Source organism: Argiope bruennichi, chromosome X1 (genome assembly GCF_947563725.1).
Source record: "Argiope bruennichi chromosome X1, qqArgBrue1.1, whole genome shotgun sequence".
Lineage (NCBI taxonomy): Eukaryota > Metazoa > Arthropoda > Arachnida > Araneae > Araneidae > Argiope > Argiope bruennichi.
Genome location: NC_079162.1, coordinates 14,739,379 through 14,755,101, shown reverse-complemented (window position 1 = coordinate 14,755,101; position 15,723 = coordinate 14,739,379). Strand labels below are relative to the sequence as shown.

Genomic DNA, 15,723 nt, shown 5'->3' with positions numbered 1-15,723 from the left:
GGGTTTTGCATAATTGAAGCTTATCTGAAATTCAATAAATAAAAATGTTTTTTTCCTGGAGATTTAAATTTTATTTTACATTGATTGTAGTTAAAAGAGTAGAATAATTTTTCAAATACAGTTGTGAACATATTGAGTAATAATTAATGAGAATAAAATAAAATGACATTATTCTGAAGATATTGGAAGCATCTGAAAAAAAGTCAATGAAAAATCTTAAAAAACCTGGAAAAGTAAGGGAAATTCAAACAGCAGAAATGCTGGCCACCCTGCCTCCATTTTTTTTTTCAATTTAAATTTTATTTATTGCATGTACTGCATTTCTTATCTGTGTCTTTAATTTGAAATTCTTTTAATTCACTAGCATAAAAATTTCCCAATTTATAGAATTTGTGGCATTGTAAGTCTGAGCAGTAATTTAAAAAACAAAATTTTTGGTAAACACAGAATGTATGTAAAAACTTGAATGTATGTAAACACAGGTATTGAGGAAATTGACTGACCTGCTCAGAGTCCAGATCTCACTTCTATTAAACACCTGTGGGGGTTAAATGGCAAGTTTAAATTCTAGTTTCTTCAATGATATCAATTCACATTAATGACGGGGCTTTCCAGATTTCTTTTACAAGAATATGTGCAATTTTTGCAGTAGCATTATTAAACCTAGTTGATGGCCTTTCTCGAAGAGTAATAGTCATTATTACAATAAATGGTAGTGCTATCTGATATTAATAATTGACATATCTACTGGATAAACAAGTATAGATAAAAGATACTTAATAAGTATAGATAAAGATATATTAAACAGATACTTTTTATTATATTCTGAATCAAATTACATAATGTTAGAAATTAAAAATTTGTCTGAATAATAGTAAATAATGAAATTTTTTTTATTATTTATGATGCCAGTTTACTGCTTTGTTTGATATGTATACTTAAATTGTAAATATGAAGGGGTATTTAATATATTTCTAATTTTATGTTTGAAGTTTCCGGTTTTAAAGAATATCAATTTAGGGAGACACTCTCATAATTTAACTTCTCTTCTGGAACAACTGAAATTTAGCTCAGTATTTTCCTGAAATTTAATGAAATTTGGCAGGAATTTTTATATAAACTGCCCAGTATGTTACTGAGTTTGAAACTGTGGAAGAATACATGTGCATGTGTAGCATAATTTTGCAGATGTGATCAAAAAGAAGACAAATATGGAATTAATTTGAATTTATTTTTTTCATGGGAAAGCATATTTAGTACTCAGGGAGAAGCAATAAAACACATCTGTCTACATCGAGATGCAAGAGGAAAGTGAGAGAAATTTTACTCTTAGTGCCTTTATTAAGAAACTCTTTCAAGGATTTTTTTAACACATGTCGATTCAGAAAAAAGTATCTTGGGTATCATTGAAAGAAATGTTAGGAATTTTTATCTCTTTGCTTGGATAGTGAGAACTATGATGGTTATTAACTTTTTAGAGCGCATATTAGAAATAAGTAAATAAAAATTGGATTTGGATCAAGAAATAAGAGAACATTTTAGAAAAAAGTAATATTTTGAATAAAATTCAGGAAATTAAGTAGGATTTAAATTAGGTTAAGAGATATCATTACCTATAAACATGTAGGCTATATTTTTTGCATATGCAGTTGGGAATTTATTTATTTAAATTACTTGCATTTCCTCGAATATTTACAAAGTTCAATCATATAATATTTCATTAAGTAAACAAACAAAAATGCATGTAAATATTGTTTACAACAAATAAAATCTTTGTTTAAAGTTGCAAATCATTATATGCTTTCTGTGAAACGGGTTGCACCCAAATTTCATTTTTTGCATTCATTTGCATGTTTTCTTCTTCAGTTTTGATCAATACCCTAAATGCCTCCATGATTATATCTTCACGATAAAATGCGAGTTAAAGTAATAAGTCAGAAGAAAGAATGTTAAATGAATGATCATTCTAAATTTTTATTTAATTATTCATTGGATTTTGCCAATGCCAGCCAGCATTCATCCCCTTAATCAAGATTACAGATTGAAATAGGATTTCGAAATGTCCTAAATTGAAAATTCACCACAGGTTTGTGATTTTTACTTAAATATAAATGGATCACATGTAAATAATAAAAGATTTATTGGATATAATTTTTAAAAGAGCTGATTTCTGAAAAAACTCTCTTCCCCAAAATATATATAATGTGATCACCTATATTTGATAAAAGTACAAGAATAACATGACCTTTTTAAATATAATTTGGCAGATTTCTGCATTTTTGTTGATTTATCATCTACTTTTATTTATATATGTGCAGCTTTTTTTTTTTTTTTTACAGTATTGAGGTTGAATTAAATACTTCTTAGAAACGTTGCTTCCTAGAGAATATGGTCACCCAATATAACCAATGTGAATGCATGAATCAATATTTGCCCTCAATTAAAAGTGCAGCATAAGGACAAAATTTTTTCTTTGTAAGTCTTGAAGAAAGTAGGATAATATTGCACTGCAGTCATTTTTTGTGGGGCTCAGCTAATAGAAATAAATGACCATAGATATATTTGTATCTTGAAATATTTGCCAATTGATGTATGCTCCACTATTGACTATTTGCAAAGATTATGGGGTAGATCTTTCACTATTAATATTTGTTGTGCTCAATCTTTTGTGAGTTTTATTTGCATTGTTCTTGCATTTTGCAAATTCTTTTTTTAAAAAATAACTAACTAAACAGATTTTTTTAAAAAAATTAATTTCTTTCTTCCTCTTTTACACCTTATATACTTTTCATGTATAACTGACTTGTCTTAGCATATTGGCACTAGCCTTGAAGTTTGTAGAAACTCTTTAAAATCACACTATATATAATGATCTTTAAAGCATGTATACACTTGTGAACTCAAGGGTTTGCGAGCTGCTAGTGAACTGTTTGAAGAAATTATAATCATGCAAATAAAGTCATTGTGTGTTGTTGTTAATCAGAAGAATTCCCCAGAAAATAAATCTTATGTTATCATTATTCCAAGCTTGAGAAAATTTCTGATTCCTTGGTGTTACTCTTCCAGATATTTCTACATTTTTTTTTTTAAATAACACTGAGACTACCAGTTTTTGTAGTCTTTTTGTGCATAGTTTCAACTGTAAATACTTAAAACTTTTGACTTTTAGAGGAATTTTTTATTAGTTCAACATATTGTTCAATGATGCAAATTTGATCCTTCTTTTTTAATTCTTAAGTACATAGATAATTTTCTAAAATATTATTCAGATTAAAATCTTTATAAAGAGAAATCAATTATTAATTATTACATTAAAAATGATAAAAATAAGGAATTTTTCCAATTTTCTCCTAGCAAAAAATTATAAAAATTAATACATGAATTGTTGATGATGTGAGTAGTTCAGACCATCTTGCTGAAAAAAAAATATGAAGTCTTGGAAAGTCTGAAAAACATTTAAAGAATATAATAGATGTAGCAATGCTTTGTAAGAATAAATTTCTTTAAATATTATGGAATGTTCATATCAATTTTTGTCTTAATTCTCTACCAGAAAATATTGAATTAATAATAATTGTCAGAGTAAACAAGCAAGTTTACAAAACATAAAAGTCTAGTAAAAGTCATCAGGAAGTGTACAAAATACTGGACACAAGATGAACAAAAATCTTATATTTGTTACTATATTACAAATCTTCACAATCTTTGAAGTGCCTCAATATTGATAAACTTATTGTATTCTGTGTTTGACATGTGCCTAATTTTATTGAATTGTGTGCATTGATTGTATAGGGTAACAAATTTTTCCAAAACCAAAAATTTTCTAATTTAATAAAAAACTAAATAAACTATTTAATAAAAACTATTTTTAATAAAAAACTAAAAATAAGTCTAATTTTCACTATGTTTAATATGCATATTATAACTTCAATTGGCTAAATGTCCCTTCCAAATGCAAAGCATATAAATGAATTATGGGCATTCTAAAAAGGTTATGAATGTAACTTTCAAAATGTATGGGTTAATTTCCCAAACAAGTAGTTGTTTGCTTTCTGAACTATTTTTTAATCAATCAACTTTTATAGGTTTAATTTTTGTTATTAACCTAAAAATATTTTACTATAAATATTTGTTGATTTTTAGTTAAATGTTATTTGTTATTTCTTACAGATCACTTGAAAGTGTGGCATGAATTATACAGAGAAAAGGGTCTATGGCCGCTCAATCTGACTGTCAGAAAGGGGGGTATAAAAGAAGATTGACCAGATCTGTTAGAGAGACCCGATCACCTATCAGAACACGGTAATTTTTTATTTGTTGTCATTCATTACATTTTGATATATTTTTTTTTGAAATTACATTTTTCAGCGAAAATGATTTTTTATTCACAATTTTTGAATCATTTAGTCTAAAATTTTAAAATACAGAATTATATACATTGCTACAGCTACCTAGGGACATATCATCTAGTGATAATAATCAGTTCAGTAACTAGATATTCAGCTACCTTGTATTTTTTAATATCAAACAAATCAGAATTCAATAATTTAGAAATCTGTTACCATGCCGCTGTTAGAAATGCCTTGGTTTTATTAAGGTGAGTCTTAACATCAGAAAGAAGCTGGAATTTCTTGACTTATAATAAACATAATTTATTCACTAATTTTGTATTAAGTATATATTTCTAGTTTTACATGCTTCCTTGCTCAAATATTCAAAACAAGAATAGCATGCAAATGAATTTTGGATTAAATGGTTAAGAGATTAGATAGAAATGAATTTTTGTATGCATTAGCAAGATAGAGAAAGTTCATATCAATGTTAATATAAACTAAATTTTCCAAGAGCAAATTGTGTTAATTTATAAATTGAGATGAACTTATGTAAAAAAATAATTATATTTTTATAATTTTTAATTGTGTATATATTTGTTTAATTTTAAAGATTATCTGATAGCTTTTATATACTTGAAGAAACTTTAAATACATTGCGATATTGAACCCTATTAGCACAAGATATTGTTCAATATCTCTACGATGTTGGTCGATATTCAGAATGTCGACCAATATCATAAAGATATTGTAAAAGTGTTGTTAGGTATTTTGTACCAATAGGGAAATTCCTTCCCTTTTTTTTTTTTTTTTTTTTTAAAGCATTGTTAGCATGCTGTTTTATTTTGTGTGTGTGCGTGCATTTGTTTATAAAACATGCTCTGAAGAAGCAAGCATAGAGTTCTTTTTTAATGATTTTTTATTTGTAATATTAATGGCAAGAGTACGATTAAGCTTCCCAAATTGGGAAAACAGAAATAAAAAAATGGAGAGATTGTGAGAAAATATTCTGAAGCTTATGTACTTTTGTTGACTAAGCGTTTTGATTCTATGGGGAAAAGAATAGTCCTAGCAACTTTGAAGTTAAAGTTACAATGAAGTTGGAGTTCAAGCAACCTGAAAATTATTTTTAGATAATACATAATTTAAAATTATATATGTATATTCCAAATGGTTGGCATTAGAGTGCAGGAGCTATTCATGGCTTCAGCTAGTAAATTTTTTATTTTTGTGACACAAGCCACAGTGTGCAAATTGTGGTAAGTGATAGTTATTAAAGCAATAGATTCATTATGTAATTTCTTTCTTTTTCTTCTTCTTTTTTTTCCCAATAGGTCTAGAAGTCGAATTCTTGCTTTGCAGGAATTCCATACTGTTCCTTTATCTTATACCTCCCCAACAGCTCTTGAATATTCTTTGAAACGTAAGCATCCTCAGCGATTAGAACCAATATCTCATTCAAAAAAGTCAAAAATAAAAGTCAAGCAAAGTAAGTGACTGATGTAATCATCTTTTAATTTTTTTTTTTGAAATATTATGCAAGTTAGACACTGCATTATTACTTATATACTACTTTATTCATGGTTATATGATTTCTGCATTATATTTTATTGTAGATTCAGGCTCATTTATTTTAGATATTTGAATTGTGTTTTGAGTAATTGCTGTTTCTAGATCAAAAAGACAAAGTGTATTTAAAATATACTTTGATTTTTATAAATGTGCATTTAAAATATTGCACTTGGAAGTATCAGAGTGTGGAGGTTTTGTTGTTGTAAATTTGTATGTTTGTATTTTTAATCGGACTTTCAGTATTTAATGTGAACTTTTAAGCAATTATTTTCATGTGTTCAGAAACTATTTCATAAAATCAAATGGATAGAATTTGCTTAGAAATAACTCTATTTTAGTAAATTGTAATGCTGCATTTTATTAATGAAAAATTATGTAACTATATTTGATATTTTTGAAGTTTTAATTAATATATAATTTACTTATATTAATTTCCATCAAAAGATTTAAATTAATTAGAATGATATTTCTTGTGATTTCTTCATATGTTGTTACAGTTATAATTTTCTTGTGGGGCAAAGATTTAACTTGATATATATCATAAGACATCATTGCAAATTAGTATTGTTTATTGGATAATTTCTTTTATGCAATTTTAGAATTGTAATTCCAGTAATAGAATATCTTTGAGAACAGGAAAAAATATAAAAGATTTTCATTATTTTAGTAGCGTAGAAAAAACTGATTTAAAAGTAAACTTTAATAAGAAAAAAAAAATAAAATGCTTTTGCAGTTCTTTTATTTGAAGGAAGGGAAAAAAAAATGATTTGCCTAAAGTTAATGTATATTTGAATAGTTAGAATTTGTAAGAATCTGTTTAATGCTTTAAAATTTCAGCTTGGTTGTTTGGAAGAAACATTAATTTTAAGATTGAAAGACTGTGATGAACAAACGTGACAGTAATATCATTTTTGTGGGGAATAATAAGATTTCTAGATGGGGAAGGGAAACCCCCCCCCCGAAAAATTTCGTATATTGCTTTCTTTATTAAGCTGTAGATAGTTTTTTTTTTTATTAATTTAAACTAGTTTTGTTTTGTAAGACTTTTGTGCTAGAAGTTTTTTTATTTTTGAAAATAATATTGTAGGAAAGAAAGAGTGTGTACAGAAGAAAAAAATCACTAGGACTGGAATATCAAACATGAGCAGTGAGTTTATGCTTATTATTTTTTGTTTCAAGAATTTCCTTTTCAGATAAAATTTAATCTATTATATTTTATATACTTCGTTTGAAAACACCACTGTAAATTAATATAGATGCATTATGTGGCTAAAACTTAAATCCATTTGATGCATAAATATTACTTTATTTAGAAAATAATTGGAAATGCTATATTCAGAAATTTCATATTTACTAAACTTAGTTGGGATAAGACATGTTTTTTACATTATTTGACTAATGATATATTCCCCCCCACATGCATTATGTGCTTTTATGTGCCTAAATTAAAAAAAAAAAATATTCATGATGCTGTAATATAGATATTGTTACCAATCTACAAAAGTTGTGGTTCTTAATATTTTAATCGATCTTCTAGAAACATTTTTATTCATCTAAGTTCTTGACATTAGGAGTTATTCCTCCTACTTAAGAATAAATTTGATGTAAAATAAGTGATGTAATTGCATTTCCTCCATCCCTTCCTCCTAGTCCTTTTTTTCTTTTATTCTGCACACAATTATTTTGACTAAAATATTTAATTCTGCAGATTGTTTCTTACAGATTACCTTAAATTTTTTTGTTCCAATTCTATGAAAATCACCTTGTTGATCTCTAATGATCATAGCATAACATTCGTTTATAATGCTAAAATGTCAGTATAAAGCCTTCATTCGCTAAACTTTTCTGATATAAGTTTTCACCCTCTCTGTCATTATTGCATAAGAAAGTTATTAAATTTATCAAGAAGGAACTTATGTGAAATAAAAAAGAAACAATTTATTATTAAATCTAATAATCATGTATTTAAATTATATGATCTGAATACACAAATGATAATGGACTGCTTTGAAATTAATACATGCACAGACTGAATTGAATATTCGTTGTGAAAAGGAGTTTTTGACACATCTGATTGATACAAGCGTTGTGTCATGCCATAAAGCTTATTCTTCATATACGTCATCTGCATGCTAAAAAGATGTTTGTTTCCTCATTTTTTGTAATTCAACATGACCCTTAAATGCATATTATGTTTTTTTCCCTTTTTCTTTTTCTGATCAGTTGCTAACATGTGGCTTGATGAAAAATTTAAGCCCCTATCTCATTTTTGCAAATTATGGAAAGATATATATGCAATTCAAGGTCTTATGACAATTATCAGTTTGGGAACCCCTGACTTGGAGAATATTTTGTTATATCAGTTTTCCTTGTTTCCTTTATAAATTGAAGAAGTTGCAAAAGAAGTTCTTCCTGGAAACAAAATTTCATTAGTCTAGGTCTATTCATTTTGAAATTATGAGCTAACAAAATTATGACTTTTTAATGTTAAAATTTTAGACTTTTATTCATATTTTGAAACATAATATAATTGAGATAATTTTTTTTTTATGAAAATATGATCCATTCTATATATTTTGTGCACATATTTATCATTGTTTTAATATTCAAAAAGAAATTTCATCATTAAAGTTTAAAAATTGTTTATGGCAACATGCTTACATTTGCACATAAATCAAAGGACAAGGCTATTTTATGAGTGCATGCAAATTTCAACTTATTTTTATGAATAGTTTTTCTTTTAGATTAAGTTTTCTGTATTGCATTTACAATGATGCATTTAGGAATGAATTCACAAATTTCAGCATTTTTATTTTGCATTCAAATTCTATTGATCATGCATTTCTTGAATTAAATATCGTTTTCCATGTTGTTGTAATATAGGAATATACATAAAAAAAATTCGTCTGTGGCATTATATATATATATATATATATATATATATATATATATATATATATATATATATATATATATATATATATATATATAACCAATCTAAAGTAAGAAAAAGTTTGAAAACGAAACTAAAATGAAAACGAAACAAAACAGCTTCGAAATCGCAACTAAAATTTATTACCTATTTAAACTAAAACCAAAAAGGAACTTCATAGTATTTAGAGAGCGCAATTGCAGCTACTTCTAAAACACAGATGAATTGATACAAAAGTATTAGAATCAAGTTAATAGGAAAAACAAAAACCAAATAAAAATTAAACCAAAAAAATTATTAAAAAATATTAAAAAAGAATCCGGCCTGAAGACTTTTTCAAGGGTCACCCTCAGGCAGGGATTCAAATTCTTTTTTAATATTTTTTAATAATTTTTTTGGTTTAATTTTTATTTGGTTTTTGTTTTTCCTATTAACTTGATTCTAATACTTTTGTATATATATATATATATATATATATATATGAATTCAAAATAAAAAGAAAGGAAAAAAAAATTGCACAGCTATATTTTATTCTTTGTGGCAAGGTAGAACTTTTACTTGTCAGCTCATATAATGTCACTTATATAATATAATCCATTGTTTTAAATGGAAGTTTTATTTCTTAGTAAATACTTTGTATGAATAGTAACTATATAATTTTACAAACATACTGATCAAATAATATTTCATTATAATGCATAGTGAACTCCATATTTTGTAGCAAGAAAATGGCAATTTGTGTTCATTTATGTGCTCAGTATTTCTTCCAAAAGTCGCAAATTTCATAAATTTAATCTATCATAATTGTAATTATTATAATATTGCATATAATCATAAATGGAATAAAAAAAAATTCAAATATCAAAACTTTATTAGTAAAACCTTTTATTTGAATTTTTGGATACAAAAGATATTTCAAATTTATTTCCTACTCATGCAAAGGTGAAGAATTTCAAAGAATTTTAAGATTCATGAAATGCTGGCTGATCTTTTAGTTTACCATTGGTTTTGTCAGTATAAAATTATGCATTTTTTAATTTAGTATTAGTCAAATTTAGTAAGTGTCAAAATGAGTAAACTGCTTAGACATAAAAGTTTTATGAGACTTTCCTTTGTTAAGTAAAAATATTTTTTAGCAAAAAATTATGGAAAATTTGGAATGAAATTCATTTTTAAGCTATGAATTTTTTTAAAAAAAGATTTGATATTACAAAGAAGTCAAGCAATTACAAGTGCTCGTTTTTTAAAATTAAATATCTAAAATAAAATCGTATATGGACAGTCATCAAATAATTTTGTTCTAATTGCATTAAGGCATTATTCTTAATTCTTTAAAAAGAATTGCACGCTTTTATGAATGAATGCAAAAATTAAACATTTATCTATAATAAAATTTTATTATAGATAAGCACTTGCTATTATGTTTTTTGATAAATTATGTTTAGATCAATCATTATGATTTGTATTTTTTTTATTGATTTTATTACTCCATTTAATATATTTGATTAATAAATACCTATTCGATTGAAATCATTTCAGTTATTAAACTGAGTATTTTTTTAAAGACATTCTGTGGATAATTTTTACAAATATAATAATTATTTCTATTAGTATATATATTTTTTCCTGTTGTTATATATAATTATACCTATAAATTTGCTTCCTTATAATTTTTTTTCACATTAGAAACAGCAATATATGTAATCAGTAATAACTTTAAAAATGCAACAATAATAGAAATTAAACATATATTGTATAAATGAATGAATATTTACAATGATGCCTCCTGTGATTTGCGTTGCATGTCTGTAACAAATATATGTTTTTACGTTTCCTTACGTAATGAAATATTTCTCAGTATAGAAGCTTTTGCTATAGATCATTAAAATGCAGGTAAAGAAAAGAAGAAAACTTATTTTCATTTATCTGTGAATAAAATGCACTATATTGTTATATGCTTGTAAAATAAAGTGATATTTCACTTCATGTCTATTTATGAGTAATAAACATTAATGATAGGAATAGTATATACCAATAAAGGAATGAAAGATAAAAGCAACCAATAAAAATCATTTAATATTTTCTCTCTATCTCTTTATCGCTAAGATATTAATGTATCACTAAAATTCATATTTATTTTGAACAATAAAAATAGATTTTATTTTTTTCTCTCATACAACAAAACTTTCCTTTTTTTTTTGTATTATAGCAATTCAGGTTCAAATGCAATTTTAGCAAAATTTTCAATGCTTTTGAATATTTCTTTCCTGAAAAGAATCAACTCTCTCCCAAAATTTTCATTGTAAATATTTTGTTGTGCATGAAGTAGCTATCGATTTTAACTTGTAGATTGTAAACTTACAAATATTCTTAGTTTCATAAAAAAAAAAAAAAAAAAAAAAAAAATATTACCGACATTAAGACATTATCTAAAATTTACTCATCTAAATACAGAAGCAACTTAACAAAATATGCCAAATATCTCAATGTAAACATGGTATATTAACCGAAGTTTGTACTCTGGATCACTTTTCTGTGGGGAATCTATTTATGACATCAAGAAAAGGGTGTTGCTATTGGAAATTTTCAAGGTGCATAGCGTCATTAAAAACTACTTGTTTTTTATGGTCTTTGTATAAGGGCCTTAAAAGTGCCTTTTTTTGACATTAGTGTTTTTTTTTTCTTTCTGAAGATAAAATTTTCGGGAGGTTATATTCGCCCTAGTATAAGAATACATTTTCTGTGTTTTGTCTCATCCTTCAATGAAAAGTACTGATCATAAAGAAGAAAGTGATGCTGGTTGCATTCATTTGCATTAATGAGTTTAAAGGTTGAACAAATTTCTCCTATGTGAACATATGTGTGCATGCAGAGAGGAAAAATCTCATTCATTGATTTAACTTTTTTTTAAATCTTCTGTTGCTTGCATTGGTAAGGGGGGGAGGAGCTTCTTTTCGGGGATATGCTTTGGCTGGATATGCGTTTGTAAAGTTGGTTTAGCTGTGATTTAACCTTATTATTGCACTTTTGTTCCGTGGTTACTTCTTTGCAGAATATCTATTATATTTTAACTTTTTCATGAACAAATTATTTAAATATTTTTACTGCATGTAATTTTAGTGCAAAAATTTTTTACAATATGGCGGTGAAAGGTGTGCAAAGAATTTACCATTTCTAATGTGGGAGAAGCAGCTGTAAAAGCACATATGAAGGATAAGATTTTATTTTAATTATCTATTTTCTGTGACATAATTTAAATTAAAAAACTATTGACTTATTTTTATGGATTCTGTTCATAATATTTAACTCTTTCTTTCGATTCTTTATCTATCATTTCTATATATTTAGTGAATTTTAGCATATATATATATATATATAAATTGGATGCAATATTTTTGAATTAATGTTAATCCGTGAAGATGCGCGTTGGGCCTCTGAGGTCCAAGTTCTTGAAATATAATACAAATCAGGTTTACAGTGGAAAAATTCCAATTTCACAGAAGCTGCATTGAAGGTGATTTGGAAGCTGATTTCAGAAATTTCCCTCATTTTCTTATCTAAGAAAAAAATGTATGTGCCTCTGAAGCACAATGCACATGGTTGTCTTTCTTAATGTCTTAGAATGAGGTCGCAAATAAGTTTTACTTTGTATTTCAGTTTGAATAAATTTGCATTTCTGCAATAAATGTCACCATTTAAATTTGTGACAAGATCCTTTAAATTGGGAAATTATCATATTCAGGTGAATTTTGTAGATATAAGCATGAAACTTTGTGCTTATAGATGCAGTTAAGAAACTAGTTTACTTATTGGTATTATTTCTGTATGAAAATTTGATGTTTGTTACTTATTATAAACAACTTTGGAAAAACAAATTTTTAAAAATATTTGCCTATCTTATTGAAAGGAACTTAGCAGTTGAAAGTGTTCCTTTCCTGTATTTAAGGAAATAAATGATGAAATAGGATGGACTACTTTTTAGGACACCCTGTATTATATTAGAATTTTGGCAAGCCACTCTAAAGTTATCGAAGCATATTTTCCCTATTGATTGATGCATTATGAATATTATAATGATATGAGAATTAAATCCAGATATAACTTATTAGATTTAAGTTAATAATTTGAATAATCCCATCATGTCTCATTCTTGAAAATCGTTCAATTAATATATATATATATATATATATATATAATGTGTGTGTGTGTGTAACATTATTTTGTTTGCAGCAGAAGGCAGGTTTGAAGACATAGAGGAGACGTTGTATTTTTAATTTCGTTTTATTCTCTCTCTACCACCATCCAGGAAGGTATAATTATTTACAAGAACACGCAGTGCGGCACAAAAGCAGAAGTAAAGAAGAGCAAAAGGGGAGGGGGGGCGAAACAAATGATCACTAGTCATATAAGATGGGATTTCCGGCCACGTGCCAATTCAATGCATGTGTTGACCTTGAGAAGGGCAACAGAAGTCTCACTTTCACTCGATATGTAGTACTGATGGCGCATTATTTTTTACAAAGGAATGAATTAAACCGGGATTGGAATTAGATCAAGAAATAAGAAAATATTTTACTATGGGCTAAATTAAGAGTTTAAAATATCATTACACACACACACACACACACACACACACACACACACACACACACACACACACACACACACACACACACACACACACACACACAACATTATTTTGACAGATTTTTGGAAGGAATGAAGGTGACTTTTGGAATAAACAATTTATTTTACCACTGGAGGCATAAATTTTACGCCAGGACAAAGGCTGGATATGTTCATTCTCGCAATAATACAAGAGCAAAAATAACTGATTTCCCCCCTTTAATGGTTTTATTATGAGATTCTGATAGGGATTTATGTGTCACCTTGGGAAAGGGAATCTTTGATATTTTTGAAACTGTGTAGGTGCCAGGGATGTATATCAGTTCGCTTGCTTGATGGGAAACAAAGAATACGTGTTGGCAATAATTAAATAAAAAAAGTAGGAATTGTTTTAGGAAGTATAAGAAGATTTTAGAATGAAGTAATATGGACGAACTAAGGATAAAAAATAGGTAATTAAGTAAAATTAAATTAAGCTATATCATTCACTACACATATATATTAATTGTTTATTCTTTTCTTCTCCCAACAAATGTAAAGATAAATTGAAAGTTATTTGACAAGGAATAAAAGCAAGATTGTTCTGCTAATTTATAAATGTTATTTTATTAAGGAAAATTTTTTGTGAATTTTATTGATAAAGAATTAAGAATATCAGCACCAGCAGCCCATCCAAAATATCACCTATTTTTGGAGGAACAAACAGCTAAAGAAATTGCTCCCAATGACATAAAGAAAAAACAAAATCTGATTCGTTAATCTCTCTATGGAAAAGGAAATTTCTCTTAGAAATAAAAATTGCTGAAATTGAAAGTAATGCTATTGTACTTGTTCAACAAACTGAGCAAACCAGAAACTTTTCACTGCTTAAAAAATCTAATCAGTTGAAATAGATAGTAACATTTCTAAAAAGAAACGAACTTTTTTTATGTAGTTAAATAAGATGTACATGTTTTTTTTAAAAAATTCCAGATTTGTTTACTTATGTTCTTAACCTTTTTGGCTACTAAGAATTGATTTATTTTCCTTCTGAATACAAATTGTAATGTAAATAAAGTATTTCGTGTATGGATTGAAAGTGCTGGAATAAGATTTTCATGATAAACTTGCTGAAAAACATTTTAAGTAACTTAGCTTTAATGTCCATGAAAAATATGCATTAGATACTTGTGGTATTCTCAGTTTCTATTTTTTAAAGCTCAATAATATTTTTTGTCATCTTAGTGAATTTCATCGTAACTTAGTTACATAATCAAAACTGTTATGCTAATGTTAGTCAATTTTTTCTCAAAGCTGCTTAAAAAGTGCTTATAAACTGCTCATTTTTTAACAAAATTTCACTGTTCAGCCTGATTTTAAAGTTTGTACAATTTTAAATATGTAGATAATTCTCTGGAAACATTTTAGGCATATCATCTTTTAGATCCATTACTAGCTTTAAATTGCATACCTCCAACGGCTTCAAAAATTAAGTGAAAACTACAAAATTACGGAAAATAATAAAAACTACAGAAAACTAAGAGAAAAATTGGATATATATATATATATATATATATATATATATTATATAATATAATATAATATAATATGGAAAACTGCAAAAAACGTATATAATATGCGGAAAAACTACAAAAAACAAATACCGATGTATATACAGAAAACTGAAAAATACACAGAGAATACCAGTTTCCCAAATCTTCGTTCACAGCAATGTGGATAGCGAAAGTATTTTAGCTAGGTTTTGGGGGGGGGACGGAATGGAACGAAATTTTGTTCCAGTATAAATATAAAAACACTCAGTCGCTTCTCATATTAAAAATGAATACGGGTATTTGTTATGAGGATAAACTGAACAATGATGCTCTTTAATGAAACAAAATTGTAAATGGCTAACAAATAGTGTTAATTTATTTTATCAATAAAATTGTGTTATGCTATTTTTTACAAACAATTATTTCACTTAAATATGCAGTCAATAATACATATCTGATGATAAATAATTTTGAATAATGTTTGAAAATATTTGTTTTAACTAGTTAAAATTCTTGGAAACATGTATTCTTCAGTAATTTGTTATTACATTATGTGTAATTAGGGATTGCAATACCGAACCAAAATTTCAATACCGGTATTCGGTAATTTTTAGATCTTAATACCGGGATACCGGTTTTAATACCGGTATTAGAAATTTTAGAAAAAGAAAGAAAACACATGTGTTTCTTTGTTTTATTTGCCAGTTATATTAGAAAGGGTAAATATCAC

General features: G+C 26.6%; 1 protein-coding gene across 4 annotated transcripts in view; it reads left to right on the top strand.

The window, feature by feature from the left end:
- Window positions 1-15,723, top strand: part of LOC129958757 (E3 ubiquitin-protein ligase TRIP12-like) — a 108,126-nt gene that overhangs the window by 11,130 nt on the left and 81,273 nt on the right. For all 4 annotated transcript variants that reach the window (XM_056071427.1, XM_056071426.1, XM_056071425.1 and 1 more), the window contains exons 2-4: window positions 4,171-4,302; window positions 5,666-5,820; window positions 6,991-7,050. In XM_056071427.1, the coding sequence (XP_055927402.1) occupies window positions 4,214-4,302; window positions 5,666-5,820; window positions 6,991-7,050 (304 nt within the window). In that variant the 5' untranslated portion in view covers window positions 4,171-4,213. The remainder of the gene's footprint in view (window positions 1-4,170; window positions 4,303-5,665; window positions 5,821-6,990; window positions 7,051-15,723) is intronic.